A 17,449-nucleotide genomic window follows, 5' to 3' on the forward strand; every position below is an offset into this window, starting at 1 on the left:
CTGGTCTCTTTTTTTTTTTTTTTTTTTAATTTTTTACTGTTTATTTTTGAGAGAGAGAGAGAGAGAGAGAGAGAGAGAGAGAGACAGAGTGAGAGCAAGGGAGGAGCAGAGAGAGAGGGAGACACAGATCTGAAGCAGGCTCCAGGCTCTGAGCTGTCAGCACAGAGCCTGATGGCAGGCCTTGAACTCACAAACCATGAGATCATGACCTGAGCTGAAGTTGGACACTTAATCAACTGAGCCACCCAGGCACCCCTGGTCTTTTCTAACTTTTTGTGGTAAATGTACTTCATCCTGCCTCATGTTCTCAAAGAATGCCTACATAATACTGGTATAGTACTTATTTAATGATCATTTATTGAATGTCTTATTCTCCTGCTTATCTGGAAACTTTAAAAAAAAAATTCTCAAAAAATTTTTGAGAGAGAGAGAGAGAGAACATGAATGGGGGACAGGCAGAGAGAGAGGGAGAACAGAATCTGAAGCAGGCTCCAGGCTCTGAGCTGTCAGCACAGAGCCCAATGCCAGGCTCAGCCCCACAAACCACGAGATCATGACCTGAGCCGGACGCTCAACTGACTGAGCCATCCAGGTGCCCTGGAAACTTTTAAGAGTGTTGTCACCTCTGCCTCACTAGGCCAGGCCCGTTTTTCACAGAGCAGCAACTGATGGGCACCATCACTTTTGTTGTGTCCCTTCTGTAATAGTCAGGACTAGTTGATCAGAATGTTTCTTCTAGCGTCCTCCTCCTGTCCTCTGACACTCCAGAGTATCATCAGTCCTCCTATTTCTCCTTCTTGTTCAGAAACACCATCCTGCCCTCCCTTCCCTGTGCTTTATTTTTTGTTGTTGTTTATTTATTTTGGGGGAGGGGCAGAGAGAGAGAATCCCAAGCAGGCTCTGCACTGTCAGTTTGAGCCCTGCACTGGGCTCCAAGTTCCGATCTCTGGAACCATGAGATCGTCATGACCTGAGCTGAAATGAAGAGCCCGACGCTTAACTGATTGAGTCACCCAGGTGCCCCACCTCCCTGGGCTTTAATTAATTACTAAAATCTATAACTCTTGGTTTTATTACCTTTAAATTTTCACCTCTGCAACTCTGATTCTGTCCTTAATCATGTTCAAAATGAATTAGAATTTTTTTTTTCCTGCCATGAGATAGTCTGGGTTTTAATCCATGGATAGAAAATACCCAGTGTCCCATGCTCACCTCAGACAGAACTAATAGGTCAAGGCGCTTCCTCCTATGAGCCAAGGTAGCCTGAGAACTTTTCCCCACAGGGCTGCGGGAAGCTACTGTGAATGCTTGGTGTTGACATGCAAGCTGAGAGGTAATTGCCGTCCTGACTTCATTCTGTCGTGTGATGACAGATGAATCTTAAATCACCTTTACTTGAAAGTCTGTCACATGATTAATCGTGAAGTTTCCCTTCTGTAGGCCCAGTGCCCCCTCCTCAGCCCTTTAGGGCACCTAAAGCCCTTTCTTATCTTCTTATACTGCTTTCTCTTTCATTCCACATTACACAAATCCTCTATCCAAGTTAGATAAATCAACTCACGGCCCCCCGGTATCGAATTCAGTCATCCCTGGCTCCGAGCCTTTATTTGGATTCCCCTGAACAGAACTGTCTCCTCGATCTGCCAATCCAGACCTTATACTGTCTTCAAGATTTAACAGAAAAGTAAAAAGAAAATTGAAGGACACACTGCTTGGCAATCCCATTAAGTATAAAAAGAAGTCAACCAGACCCGTACAGGGGAACGTGCTGTCAGCACAGCCTGGAATTCAGTATCTTCAGCTGTGAAATGGAGATCATAGTAATAGAAAAGCAGAGATACCACATGCTTCACTCAGTCACATATTGACTTAAGTGGTTATAGAGTTTGTTCTTTTTCTGCATATTTTCCTTCTAACTAGATGTTTAAGGCAAGAAATACATTTTAACTTTTCATTGCATTATCCTTCTGTGTTCAATGAACACTTGGTCAGTGAATGAAAATTGTCAGGATAGGCAATATCTGTATAGCATTTGATAGTTTTCAAAGGACATTCCTCTGTATAACTCTGAAATAGGTAATTAGTAAATACTACACTTCCGCTTTCAAATAGGTGATAGGATACCCTTCATGTTACTGATGAATAAGGTGGGGCCCATAAGGGATAATTAACTTGCTCTGAATTGTGCAGTTAGGGACAGAGGCGGGACTTGGGTCCCTGTTGCCAGTGGGCATGCATACAAGAAGGGATGCTCGAAGCTGGGACAGGAGAGACTGGTCTGAAAGCAGTCTGCAGGGAGAGTGCTGAGGGTCACAGGGTTATGACAATAGAGGGAGAGGATGAATTTGAAAGAGAGTTCAGCATGTCATGAACACTGCTGGCACTGTTTGGGTGTCGGAGGAGGGGAGAGGGCAAAACAATGACTCTGAAGCTTTGTCTCTCTCACACTGGGATGATGTGGAACCTGAGGGGGTGGGGAGTGAAAAGGGAAGGTAACTTTACTTCGGAGAGTGGGGAATATAAGACGTCCAGGAGACGTCCAGTGGGTTTGCGGGAATGCTAAATAAATCTGGAAGTAACTAAACCAAAGAGAGACAAAGCTGAGCAAGGGAGTGGGAAACAGGGGGGAGAATTAAAAAATCTATGCCCTCCCCCAGTAATTTACACAGAAGGGGAAGATTTGTTGTTGAGCACATGATTGAATAATCAAAATATATGAAACAAGCTACATAAATTATAAGATGGCAAGCACCATATTTATCTGAATGAAAACACAAATTGCTCAAATGTGAAGAAATCTTCTGTTACCATGTGTAGACTGTGTCCCCAAAGCATTGTAGTCACTTGGGAACGCCCCAGAGGCACTCCTGAGCACATCTCTCTTCACGCTATGGTTTGCCAGCTTTACCTTCACCTCCTCCTCCAGATCTCCCCTCATGTGTTCTGTTCTCTCATTCCTGAGTTAATTAGTTAATGTTCTGTTGCCTCAGCCCATGTTTCTTGTACTTACTGAACATCTATTAAGTCCCGGGCACAATGATCAGTGCTGCGTGTTCAAGGGTGAAGAAAGCAGGCATGATTTCTGCTCTCACGGATCCCGAAGTCTAAAACAAATTCCCTGCCCTCACCCACCACCTCTCCTCACTCCCCAAAGCAGCAACCCAGGTACACTGATTTTCTATTGCTTCTGTCACAAATTACCACAAACTTAGTGGCTTAAAACAACACACATTTATAGTCTTAAAAGACAGAGACTGAAATGAACCCCACAGGAGAAAATCAAATCTTTGTCAGGGTTGTATTCTTCCTGGAGGCTTTAGAGGAGAATCCATTTATTTCCTTGCTTTTTCCAACTTCTGGAGGCCATCTGCACTCCATGACTCCTGGCCCCTTCCTCCATTTTCCAACCAGCGGTGTGGCATTGTCAGATTTCTCTTTGACCTCTTCTTTCATCACCACAGCTTCTCTGATTCCCACCCTCCTGTCTCCCTCTCCTAAGGACCCTTGTGATTACATTGTGCCCCCCCTGGATGACCTAGGTTAATCTCCCTATCTTAAGGTCCTTAACTTAATCAAATCAATAGAATTCCTTTTGCCATGTAACAACATGTTTACAGGTTCTGGGGATTAAGATATGCACATCTTTGGGGGGCATGATTCTGTCTACCACACCAGGTCAGTCCTCTATGTCCTTAACACTTTCTGCGTGATTTTTCCAGCCTTCAGAAAATTTCAAATTTCTGATTCAATCGGCTGACTTCCTGGTGTGGTTGTGTCTATTGAGGGCAGGGACCATCATCTCTCTTGTTTACCACTCTCCTTGCCTTACTTAGGACAGCACTCAGCCCAAAATATGTCTGTATTGACTGATTGCTTGAATGAATGAATGAACAAATGAGTGAAGAACAAATGAGATGCTCGACAATATGAGTACATGTTTTCCAAAGAGAATGTTACAGTTCTAAATATTTCGTATCTCCTTGTTTTTTTTTGTGAAAAATTAGAGATGTAAATCTGCTTCTCAATAGTTAATTGATATCAACAGAAAATTCCTTCTCTTAAAAAATTATGAGTGACTCACAGACTGTCAAGAACCTTTTAAAGTATATGAAAAGCACTCCTAAATTATGCAACTATGAATACTTTTTAATTAAAGGAGTTAATGAATATTCTACAGGAGAGAGCTTGCTTCCACAGTCTGGAGTTAATTGCCCACTCACACCTGATGGTTAATTTCTTTCTGAAATGTTGTTTTTTGTAGATAAAGCCCATCATTTACCACATCCCACATGGGTATAGATTAGTTGTCTCCTTTGCACATGCTCCAAGCTTACCTCATTTTGCTTAAGGCAGGATATTAGCTGTGAATTCACTTTACTCTTTTCTACGACAATGTGATTTTTATTGCACTGGTTGATTTACTTAGAAGCTTAGAACACAAGGTTATAGCCATAAAATCAGTACAATAGCAGAACCGAGAGGGTACTGTGTAAAAGAAAACTTCACTTGTTTTGGAAAGATTTCAGAAGTGTCCATTCTATTTAAATTTTCATTTGAGAGAATTGGTAACTTACCATTAAAGATGTCTTCTTTATTTGGAAAAGGCATTATGAATTGCTTCCCTTAAAATAGCTTACTTAAATTATTATCTACAGCTACATGGCACAATTCTTTTGTCTTATTCTATTTTGTTTTGTTTTGAATGGCCTGCAAATATGCCCATATTTTGATTAAAGGAACAGGAAAGAGGAACCTGGATGTAAAGTGAAAGACAAAGCAAGCCGACTGAGACCATAGAAGGGAAATTTTTGTATGGCTGTTGATACAACCCAAACATTTTTATAGTTAACAATCTATTACCACTTAAATTATAAAATAACCAAAAGAAAATATAAATAGTGACAAGTACAGTTTACAAGTGAAATTAAGTGTGATAGGATAGGGAAGAAAAAAAAACTTGGTTCTTAAAGAATTTTCTGTACCTTTTACCATCACTTTCTGGTCGTTTGGATCCAGTGATCAATCCCTCTAAATAACATCTACATAGATTGTTTTCTCATTGTAGTATTAAGTTCAGACTGGCAAATAAGCTTCTTGTGAACTAGCAGTGGCTTCCTGAAGCACCAAGTTGATAAAAATTGTAAAAAAAAATACCGTGATTGATTAGCCATGTCTGTCTGGCTAAGGGATGGGGATGATAGAACTCATGCCATACTGTAATAGTTGTAGATAATAATTTATGTAGCTTCTTTTAGGAAAAACAATGAATTAACATGCTTTTGGACATTCTGTCTCTGTACCTCTAAACAAAATGAAATAGCAGTATCTATACTCCAATTATTCTAGTGCCAACCTGTGTGTGTATATGTGTATGTGTGTGTGTGTGTGTGTGTGCATGTGTATTTATGGGACTAAGAGGTAAGAGGAATAAATATCAGTCAACATTCCACTATTTGCCTTTGCTTTGGATATGAATTTTTCTTTTTCCTGTGATCTTAATCCCCTCCTATCTCTGATCATGAGCAGGGCACATTATATCTAAGGATATAAATAAGAGCCTCTGCATTAGTAGAGGTAGGTCCGTGTTTAATTAGGCAAAGAGTGAATGGTAATGATTACTACTGAGTGGTCCATAAGAGCTAAGTTATGGTAGCTTTTAGGTTTAAAGTTCTAACTTACCATTTGGGGCCAATGGTATATAGCCTAAACCTATACTTGTTGGCCCTCCTTTCTAGGAAAGAAACAGGAAAACAGAAGGCACTGCTGGAGTGCCTGGCACACATTAGGTGCTCAATATATGTTGGTTGCCTGGGAGAAGGAGGAGTTTGAAATCTCAAACTGTCATTAGCGTTTAATTACAGCTGTCCATATAGTTGGAATAGTCACAGTGTGTCTTACTTTTTGGAATCCTATACATCCTGCAAGGCTCCTTTTGAATGAAGCCTTGAGTGATCACTCGAGGGACTTCTTCTTGTAAATTCCCATTCTTTTTCATTTGTCATGTCATTTATATACCAATCCTACCCTCGGCACTCAAGGATGAGCTCCTAGAAGAAAGGAATAGTATTTTACTGACATTTGTATCACCCAGTACAGTGTTGAAACCTTATAGTTTGAACTACATTTGAACTACTGTGTTCAAAAAGTTTCCTAAACATAGTACGTGCTCCATAGTTGTCATTTCAAATAATAAATATGAATATAAATCTGAAGCTGAAACTTGGAAACAAATCCTATAGCTGAGTAACTTTGTAGCAGTTCTCTTTTTTCTAACAATTACTGCTATATATAAATGTTCAATGTTTGACACTCTTTTTACCTCTAAGCAGCAGTTTTCAAAAAATACACAATTTCCCTTCCACTTCCCTCCAGTGCTGAGAAACAACCATATTCCCACGTTTTTGTAGCCACGCTAGGGGAAAAACATGGGTATTTTAAATAGCAAAACTATTCCAATTAAGAATTTATTTCTTCAGAGGGACACCTGGGCGGCTCAATCGGTTAAGCATCTGACTCTTGGTTTTGGCTCAGATCATGCTCTCACAGTTCATGGGTTGGAGCCCCATGTCAGGTTGACACATGAGGAGGCTTCTTGGGATTCTCTCTCTCCCTCTCTCTCTCTGTTCCTCCCCCACTTGTGCTGTCTCTCTCTCTCCCTCTCTCAAAATAAATAAATAAACATTAAAAAATTATTTATTTCTTCAGAGAATTTCATAATAATTAATGAATTGGAGTTTATATGATAGATTTTGCCTACTAACCATAGAAGTATCTTACCTCACATGGTCTGCTCTGAGAGCCATATCAGTTCTTAGAGGGACCTTGTCATTGCGTAGAAATAAGTCATTTCACACAAGGAAACTGTGGCCATCAAGACGTCGGCAAATAAGAGGTCTTGATCTCCTACGTAAATTTTTTTCCCTATCGGGTACACTGAGAGGCAGATTTACTGTGAACCAAATCAAGCTTAATTTTTAGGGTCCCTCACACACATCCCTTCCAAGCCCAAGAGACAAGCCCCAGCAATGAATCTCCAGACACCACAAAACAGGGCTCTACCTTAGGGCATACCCGTGAAGGAGCCTGGGTGATATTGTGGACAGAGTGCTATTCAGAAGGCCTGGAGGCCTCGACTCTAGTCTGTGGTTGGCCCAGACTTGCCAGGTGTTCTTTCGAAATCACTTAAACGTGCTGAGCTTCCGTGCATCTCTCTGTAATTAACCTATCCCATGTTCCTCTCGGAGTTATGTAAGAATTGCCTGAAATAACGTTCAAATAATTAAAAATTAAAGATTTCAGAAGTCATTAGTAATTCACTGAAGAATAAAAGACCCGAAGAGTGTTTGGAACCAGTCTTGTTGCACACGAGGCCACTGTTACCTTTCCACGGTTCAACAAAGTCTGCAGCTGAAATCTCGAATTCTCTCTAACCCAAGTCTCTGTTTCTCCTACAGAAGAAGCTTCACAGCCATGCCCCAGTGAGAAATGCTTTTTAATCCTGGACTGCAGTGGAGTAACCTTTTTTGACTATTCCGGAGTCTCCATGCTTGTTGAGGTATTGTGTTTGGACTGATTCTTTCCCTTTTCTTCAGTAATGGGGGTTTGCACCACCTACTGTCTCAGCTCTGGGGTCTTGAACCCACTTGTTTTAGTACTCATCTCACTCATTCTCCCCAAGGAACATAGAACTTTACAACTCCCACTGCCATAGATTTGTGTTCAGGTGATCCCATCAAGCCTCTGGTGTGTGTGTTTGGGGGGGGGGGGGGGGGGGGGGGGTATCGGGGGGGGATTCACGTGGGGTAGTCAGAGAGAAGAGAATGCAGGCGTGAGATGTACTGAGCACAGTGCATTTTGGGAAGTCAGCTTTCGGGCTTCTAGAAAGAAAAGACCCCTTTGTGAGAAAGTGGCCTCGGTGATGGAAAGATGTTTTCTCTTACCCTCCTCGGGGGTATAGTTTGAGCAGATACCATATCTGGTTTCTGGAACAGCCCCCAGTGCACAGGCTTTTCTCCATTCTATCAGATGACGGTGCTGACTTCTCTACCCTATGATCTTCATGGTGTCTCCATGACCTTGGTGTGCAAAAAATAAAGCTGCTTATTTCTTCAAAATCAACATAGCTCACAAGACATTCCAACAGACGGCAGAGCACCTAGTTTTTCCAATTCAAGGAAAACTCAGACACTTCTGGATTTTTTTTCCTCTACTTTTTTGAGTAAATGCTATGTCAACAGGGAAGTTAGCTCCTTCTCGTTTCCATTTGTTCCCTCCCTCAGTATCCTAAATTTGTTGGGGGAGGCTCTTGAGGATAGAAAAACCTCTGTTCTTCAACAAACCTCAGCCTTCTCCCAGCTTCTGTGGCCTGGAGCTCAGCTTACCTGTCTCTGGGTTCTTCTCCCCAGAGATTCCCTACCCTCACCTACTAGTCTCCCCCATGGGTAGCTTTGTATTCTGCCAGAAACTTAATCAAAATCCTGTGAAAATTTCTGGAGCTCTTTCTCTGCTCATCTCCCTCATTTCCTCGACTCTTCCCCACAGGTCTCACCCACCTAGCCCTTCCTGAACTCCAGTTCTGACTGTGTAGCTCAGGGAAGCTCTTGCATTTTACTAAGGCCTCCATCGTGCTCTGGCCCAGAAGCTGCTTTGTGCAGAAAGCTGAGATACTGGAGAACTTGTTTCTTGTGTTTCTTTGTTTCAGGGAACTCAGTCCTGTGCTCCTTGTTCTCACCGTCTGAAAACAGTCGTTTGTATATTTTTGGTCAGTCGTCTACTTATTTATGGAGGATAGGCTTGTATTAGTTACTTATCAGGGAAAGACGTAGAAATCAAAAATGGACTTTTAAAGAGTTAAGATCAGTAGTTTCCAAACAGTTTTACATTATGGGTGTTGGTTGTTTTCTGTGGTGTTGCGTAATTGTGCCTCTATTCATTTATAAACATAAATTTGCAGTGTCCAACCTTCCAAATTCAAGATAGTGCAAAAAAAAAAAAAAAAAAACCCGAGAACATAGTGCAAAGATCACCTTTAGTATCGCTTTCCTATGGAGATAAGGCTGGGACTATGGGGAGGGGAAGATGCTTAGTGTGTGACTGTCAGAGAGTGTAGTCCCAGTACTGTCACACTGGCTACAAGGTATTATCCAGGGTTACCTCCTGGATCACTGTGTATTCATCTTGTGAAAATGATGGGACAATTTTGTTTCATTCATCATGAGCAGATATTTAGAAAACAAATTGTGCAAAAACAATTGTATTTTATTTTATTTTTTTTTTCAACGTTTATTTATTTTTGGGACAGAGAGAGACAGAGCATGAACGGGGGAGGGGCAGAGAGAGAGGGAGACACAGAATCGGAAACAGGCTCCAAGCTCTGAGCCGTCAGCCCAGAGCCTGACGCGGGGCTCGAACTCACGGACCGCGAGATCGTGACCTGGCTGAAGTCGGACGCTCAACCGACTGCGCCACCCAGGCGCCCCAACAATTGCATTTTAAATATCCTAGGCCTTAAATCTAGTGGCAACTTTCGTTATGTCACCCTTTTGCCTAATTAATATGCTTTTATTTTCTCTTTGTTGACTATAAAATCTTTGCACAGTTTGGCATAGAGTTCAACCTGAATATGTCATGTTTTCCTGCATCTAAATCTGGACTGTAGACAGATATTTCTTCAGTGGGGCGAGGAGGTGGGTAGGGGGTGGGTAGGGGCTCCTTGTGGTTTGGCATTTCTATTTCTTCTGTGTCGTTACGGTCTGGAAGCGTGCTCTTAAGTGTGTGTGCAGAAGACTAGACTCACTGGGGGTGCTCATCTACAGTGCAGTCTTCTGGGTCCTAGTTTTGGTCCAGGAATCTTGATTTAAACAACCACAGGTGATTCTGAGGCAAGTGGTCCAAGATCATATTTTGGGAAAAACAAGATTAGGATTGATTGTCCATTTACTGGGAAAGACCAGTATGTGCAGTTTTTGTTTACTAGTATTTTAAATTTATTTTGAATATGCTCAAATGTTTATTAGCCGCTCTCTCTAGACATTGCACATCAGGATTACAGTTTGTCAAGAGGAGGAAATGATTACCTATTCCCACGGAGTGGGAATTCAGAGGAATCCTAATAATTTGGTACAGGACATATTAAGAAAGGTGTTTTTTTGTTTGTTTGTTTGTTTGTTTTTTACATTCATCTTCATGGTCTTAAAATACTACATAATGGAATTATGGGGCAAATCAACCAATGCGTTTTACTTTTAAATTAGCAGAAAATACCATTTGCCCTTGGCCTGGTTTCTTCCATCTGTGTATAAGAACATCATCAATTTTGTGTCCATTTGCCTTTTTTAATTTCCTTATTACTACTTAAGTTTATTTCATTATGGTTACAGTAAATTGTGATGTATGTTAAGAACGTTAGCATTAGGGGGCGCCTGGGTGGCTCAGTCCGTTAAGCCTCCGACTTCGGCTCAGGTCATGATTTCATGGTTCGTGAGTTCAAGCCCCACATTGGGCTCTGTGCTGACGGCTCAGAGCCTGGAGCCTGTTTCGGATTCTGTGTCTCCTTCTCCCTCTACCCCTCTCCTGCTCCTGCTCTTTCTTTGTCTCTCAAAAAATAAATAAATGTTAAAAAATAAAAAGAACATTAGCTTTAAAGATAGATACATTATGATGTATGTTAAGAACATTAGCTTTAAAGATAGATAAGTCCTATCCAAATATTAGCCATATAGCTAGTTGCACTATCTGGGCCTAAGCATTTGCTTTTCTGTGAACTGGAAGTAGAAATACCCACTGCATGAAGTTGCAAAGCTTAGCAATGATGTATTGCAAAGAAAGCACACAGCCAAGTTTCTAGAAATTAATAAGTACTCAGTAATTCTAGCTCTTATAATTTGTTCTCATTTTGAAAAGTCATTTCTTAAAATGCAAATAATATCCTTGTGACTAATACCATTTCATAGTTCCAGCCACTGAAAGAGGGTCCAGAGTAAAGAGCCGCAGAGTCTCTTGAGCCATGCCTGCGTGTCTTCCCACTTCCTACCATTCCTAGATTATTTCCTTAGTCACTGCAGTGGTAGGAACATTCTCCTAAGAGTTATACAGGTTGAAGGAAATGGAACAAGTTCTATTTATTCTTCTGCTTAGGACGCGGGGAAGGTCAGTGATTATGTTTATCAACATCAACAATGTGTGTGTGCCTCCTGCAGCAATGTGTGTGTGCCTCCTGCGCTCCAGAAAAAGTCAAACACTGACCAGTCACCTTGAATTAATCCTTTTCACTTACAAAGACAGGAGCCATTTACTCAATGGCAAAGTCTCAATCCATGTATAGTTTGTTTGCTTGTTTTTTCATGCTCAGAGTGACACATCTGCCATTATTCTACAGTTGTTCTAAAATATAACTGCTTACTTCTGGAATCATATAAGGGAATATTTTTGGATATATCATGCATATTCTTATAATGTGTTGTAAATGCAACTTTCTATATTTTATATGTAAGATACATCTCTATTACATAACCAAATCCATCCTAGAGTTGCTAAAACTTCTCAATTTATTGTCACTGAGTTTCATGGGCTGACTTTGGTCTGGGTGAATTTAAAATGAGAGCCTTCAGTAAGGTGTTCCTACCTGATATTTCCTAGGACCTGAATGAGGCAAGACTCTAAAGTACACTAAGCAAATTAGTTAGGATCTCTCAACTTGATGGACTTTTAAAAATGGAAGTTGGGCAATGAAATTTGCCTTCGATTCTTTTGGTTCTCAGTTCTCCATCCATACATGGGATCTGAGAGTACATGAATATGCACAAATTGTTGTAAAATATTAAACTAAGCAGCGGGTCACCAGTGTTCATCACTTTTGTAAATGGGTCCTTCCGATAAGAGAAGGTTGAGAACAATTTTATATCATTCTTAAAGGGAAGGAAATGTGGTCTTTTAATTTTTATTAAACGATGTTTCATGTATTAAATGAAAATTTAAGTAGCCAAGCTTAGTTGCAGTGAAGGTTAAATACCCTAGTGCGTTAATCTTAGTTGGCTAAGGCAGTCTCTTTTACAAGTTTGTCAGGGGATGCCTGACTGTGTAACAATGCCTCCCTCTGGTGGTCTGACATCATAAATATTGGCTTTTTTTTTTTCTTTTAAACTAGATACTCTTTTGTCTTAAGTCCGCCTTTTTCTTTCCTGCCTGCTATGATGAACTAATTGTGGGTACACTATTTTAATTCTTTTAGGTTTACATGGACTGTAAGAACAGGAGTGTGGAAATATCATTAGCCCATTGCACAGGTAAGGGAGGATTCTTGGCTGACATTGAACATGATCCTTCTGCTACTCTATCTTTACATTACTTGTGTTTTCTTGTAGCTTCCTTGATAAAAGCAATGAAGTACTGTGGAAACCCAGACTCAGAGAATCCAGTTTCTTTTGAATCAGTATCTGCCGCTTTAAGTAACATCTATTCAAATAAGGTGAGCCACGCAAGTTGGCATTCAGGAGTTATAAGAAAAATGAGAATGTAGAATCAAGGGCTTTGCATTTTTTTATATTAACCTATTACCCCAGTGATATAGAAAATCTATTATAATTTTCTCCCTCTCAGAGTCCTCTGCTACAGCAAAGGGATGTTTCCATTCCTTACTTGGATCAGTCATGAACATTGTTTAATAATTTGGGTCTTCTAACAATATCACTGTTTAGAGGATTTGGGAATCACCTATGAAGTGCATTCTACTTGCTTGTAAAATAAATGCTTCTTCCAGGATCCATGATCCTGGGAATTTGAATCCACCTCTGTCGAATGCTAATACTTTGGACTTAGCCTTATAGCTTTTTTTCTGCTCCGATACCCTTGCCTCTCAGTTCATATTGCCATCTTTGGAAATATTATTTGCAGAGTCCAGCACTCCCATGATATGAAGTGTCAAAATTATCTTCCAAATACTGGCCTTTATGGTTAGTTTTAGAACTGTTCCCAAAGCTTTTACATCCTGCAATTTTTCATTAGCTTTGAATCATTTTGCTTTCTGTCATCCCTAGAACAGCATTCGGTGCTTCCCAGAGTCATCCCTATTATATTCAATCAGAACAGTATGTATTTGTAAAATAATAATAATAGCACAATTATTATTATTACTATTATTATACACCTAACATTTATTGAATATTCATTATATTCCAGAAATATCCCAAGAGCTTTACCTGTATTAATTCATTAGATCTGGAACGTAGATACTATTTTTTTTTTTAATGTTTTTATTTATTTTTGAGACAGAGACAGAGCTTGAACAGGGGAGGGGCAGAGAGAGAGGGAGACACAGAATCTAAGGCAAGCTCCAGGCTCTGAGCTGTCAGCACTGAGCCTGACGTGGGGCTCGAACTCACAAACTGTGAGATCATGACCTGAGCTGAAGTTGGATGCCCAACTGACTGAGCCACCCAGGCGTCCCGTAGATACTATTCTTTAACCTGTTTTTAGAAATGAGCAAACTTAGGCCTAGGGAAGTGATACCACTTGTAAGTGGGAGAGCTGGTTTCGATGTCAGCAGTCTGACCTTGGACTTGGAGCTTTAAACCTCTGTACTCTGATGTGTGGTAGAATGTCTATCTGCTTAACTTGGCTGGGCAGCTTGCATGAGTTGCTACTTTCTTTGGTTGTGGTAGCAATTTAGGAGTCGAACATGTCCTTTTTTATTCCTCTCCTATTTTAGAATTTGAGCAAACTCAGCGATCACAGTGAAGTCTGAGACCCTGTTGCTACAGTACAGCTCTTGTCTTTAGCAACTGCCCTGAAGTGGCCATACTCTGACATTTTGCACACCCTTTTTTGTTGCTGAGATCCTACAGATGACCTCTACTATAAGTACGATGTGACTTAATAACCGCATAGCCACTGCTCAAGATTCACCAGGAAATTTCCTTAATCTTTGTTAGTAAGTAGGTTATCGTATAGTTATTTTGTAAAAATTGGTATGCATTTAGTTTTTTCTGTACTGAGAGGCAAATACGAATTTATTTCCTTTGCCACGGTATTTTGTGTTGTTTTATGTCTGTTTTGTTGTAAGTTAACTTGTAAAACTGAGAAATACTTTGTCATAAGAGATTTAGAGCATTTGCAAGCCATTTGTAAAAACCCAGCATCATCTGTAACTAATACATAAAAACAACTTAGCTAATGTGCCATTTTCCCCTCCAAAAACATAAAAAGGCCATTAAACATCAGTAAGATTAAATGTTTCTTTATACAATATGATATGAAATTCACAGAGATGAAGTCAGACAAAAACAAATGACAAACTAGAATCCATTGTTTTCCATATCTTTCCATGAAAGGAAGTCTTCAGCATTATTTTCAAGATAACTCGTATCCCAGTGACCAAGTTCTCGAAATTAGTCCGTTTTACTACGAATATTGGAAATGCTTAGCCCAAATTTCTGCATTCCAACCCCAGAAAGTCTCTGTTTTACCTTAGGTTTTGTTGGAGCCAGAGCATATGGAAGTTGCATATTTTATACTTTTTCACAAATATGATTTTTAGATGAGAAAATAAATACCACCAGTAGAATAGCTTTGTCCTATTCTAATACAATTAATTGTAGTAATTTGGGACTTTCCTGTTTCAGAGATACAATCAATATAATACATTTATCTCCTTCTGTCCAGATAGATAGATAGATAGATAGAGAGGTCTCCATAGGATGTTTTTCTTTTGTTAGAGTAGGACTTGGATGTGTGATTATCTGTAAATCTACCAAATCAGCAGGGTAATTGACAAACACCACAGGCCAGGGTGACCTGAATAAATTATCATTTTCATGCTTGTATATATATTTGCAATCACATACAATTACAGAGGTTCATATTTCTATCAGGTGATTTGATACACTTATGAAGAAACTCATTTTCGAAGATAGGTCTAGGTATATAATTATGCTTACATTTGAAAGTGTGGAAACTGTTCTTGAAATTGCCAGTGTAACAAAGAGGCAGGCACTTTAAAGTGCATTCGAAAAGTAGGGTGAAAACAAAATTTAAAGACTGGCCATTTGGGTATTTTTGTGGGCATCTGTATGAAACTTCGACTCCCTGCCAAGTGATGTAATGGTCCCTAACAAAGGTGTGGTAAACGTTCACATGGCCCTTAATTTTCACATTAAATCATAGGTAGCACAATGCGTTAAAATGAAAGGGAATAATAAATGTTGTGAATCTCATAACTTACCCTACCATTTCAATTTCAGTTTTTTTGGTTGACATGAACTAAAAAGAAAAGTCTTTGTCCCAAAGGAAGCCTCAATCTTTTCATCACTAATTTGGATCAAAATGAGTGAGGCCAACCTTCATTCTCATCAAATATGGTTCCAAGAAAAAGAGGGGGTAAGAATTAGAAGGAAAATGTCCTTAGAGAAAGGAATTTCACTCTGTTTTGTCCATTTAAATTATCCCAATGTTGGATGGTGGCAGCTTTTACCATCCGAAATCCATTGGTGTTGGCATGTAAACATAAGTCAAGGAAAGTTAAGAAAAGAAAAAATATTTTTGCTGTGTCTGAATCAATATTTTGCTCTGTAGCTTTGGCCTATAATTAAATTCATGCACTGCAGGAATTTTATAATTTGTTAGAGATTATGGACCATGGATGCCCTTCAAATCATTATGGTTAATCAATGGGTGGTTTGTTCTATTTTATTGTTAAAGCTGACGCAATACTGTCTGGGCAGGTGTATTTGAATGCATTTCTATGTTTATACTAGAAGTTTAATAGATAAAACTTTAAAGCCAATAACTTGAGTGTCAAATGCTAACATTATTTTTAAAGTAAAGGAAGACCAAACCATACACCCTGTAAAGCTCTTTGTTCTAAGTCTTCTTCTGCATCCCAAGGTCGCAATGACCATTAACATGGAAGAATTCCTTGCAATTGAGTTCTGAGAGCCCAAAGTTGACTTTTAGTTTTATACACACAAGATTCTAAAATATACATATTTATTTCAAAGCAAGCGTTAACAAAGGAACTATAAAATTATCTTGATGCTAGAATGTTTCTAGTTGTGCTAAATTATTTTTATGAGATCACCTTATTTTTATATATGATAAACTACTTCCATATTACTTATTCTGGTAAAATAAAATTCGAAAAAATTAAAACTGACCTATAAGAGTGTTAAGGACCCAATAGAGTGACATATATAAATTAAGCATAAAATATGAAACCAGGAAAAGACTGTTAACATTACATTTATGCAAATTAAATGCCCTTAAATTTTACCATTTATCTTTCATTTTAAAGGTTATTTGCCCCCGATTATATGATTCAAGTGTTATAAGGTCTAGCTTGAAATACTTTGCAATAATTTATTTGACAGCTCTCTATTCTATAAATGCGTAATGTAATGAGGAAAGAGATCTTTCTTTTTTAATGAAAACATTAATGTGTTACTACCCTGTATGGATAATGTTTGACATTTAGTGGTTACCAAAATATATTAGTATGTTGTTGAACATACATATGCCTTAGAAATGCACGTTCTGTATTCTGTGGGAGTTTGTTGCAAAATTTCAAATGAGTTCAGTGGTGCCTTCATAATCCAAAGATTTTTAGTTAAAAATCATGTAGTCTAATATGCTGCACTTATTTTTCTATATTTTTCAATGCATTTAATCATCTCTTTTATAATTCTTTGTACTAACTCAGCATGTAACAACCAATTTACATGGAAATAAATTGAAATATGAGAACTATTATGCTTGACTGGATCTGTGTCCATTATTTCCAAGTATTTACTCTCCTGCAAAGCAAATAATACATATTGCTTTCTTAGACTGACCACCATGTGTTGAAAATTCCTGGAAGTATCTATTGTTCTTGGTAATATGTTCTTATAAAATATCAACGTAGGATTGTAAGATATTATGCTTTAATTTATGGACTGCTAATAAGGGTACTTTTTGCTGCAAGACAACATTTGCACGATCCTCTTTGACCAGGTTTACATCTTTTATGTTCTAATTTTAATGTGTATATGTATATGTTAATTTTTTTATTTGTTTGGGTTCTTCCTTTATATGCTGTTGTTTGTCTTTCCTGAGTTTCTGGTGTTTTATACTATTTCTAGTATTCTAGCACTCCAAGTTCAGTATTCTTTAGCATTTTATTTTATTTATCTTTTTTCAAGTTTATTTATTTATTTTGAGAGAGAGAGCGAGAACAGGAGGGGCAGAGAGAGAGGGAGAGAGACAGAGAATCCTAAGCAGGCTTCACAGGGTCCGTGCAGAGTCCGAAATGGGGCTTGAACCCACGAACTGAGGGACGATGACCAGAGCCAAAATCAGGAGTCAGAAGCTTTAACCAACTGAGCCATTCTAGTGCTCCTAGTATTCCTTAGCATTTTAAAGGTTACTGCTCCAAAGACAAGAAGAGAAGGCATGCTTCTAGGTATTGAAGACACAGCAG

The 17,449-nt window shown here is 39.1% G+C and overlaps 1 protein-coding gene across 2 annotated transcripts in view; it reads left to right on the top strand.

Annotated features, from left to right (window-relative positions):
• SLC26A7 (solute carrier family 26 member 7) overlaps positions 1 to 16,740 on the top strand; it is a 120,334-nt gene extending 103,594 nt beyond the window's left edge. For both annotated transcript variants that reach the window (XM_040493955.1, XM_040493956.1), the window contains 4 exons: positions 7,455 to 7,555; positions 12,230 to 12,284; positions 12,363 to 12,466; positions 13,706 to 16,740. In XM_040493955.1, coding sequence (XP_040349889.1) covers positions 7,455 to 7,555; positions 12,230 to 12,284; positions 12,363 to 12,466; positions 13,706 to 13,741 — 296 coding nt within the window. In that variant the 3' untranslated portion in view covers positions 13,742 to 16,740. The remainder of the gene's footprint in view (positions 1 to 7,454; positions 7,556 to 12,229; positions 12,285 to 12,362; positions 12,467 to 13,705) is intronic.
• The last annotated feature ends 709 nt before the right edge of the window (positions 16,741 to 17,449 follow it).

This window comes from Herpailurus yagouaroundi, unplaced genomic scaffold, assembly GCF_014898765.1.
Source record: "Herpailurus yagouaroundi ecotype Mexico unplaced genomic scaffold, PumYag 186, whole genome shotgun sequence".
NCBI lineage: Eukaryota > Metazoa > Chordata > Mammalia > Carnivora > Felidae > Herpailurus > Herpailurus yagouaroundi.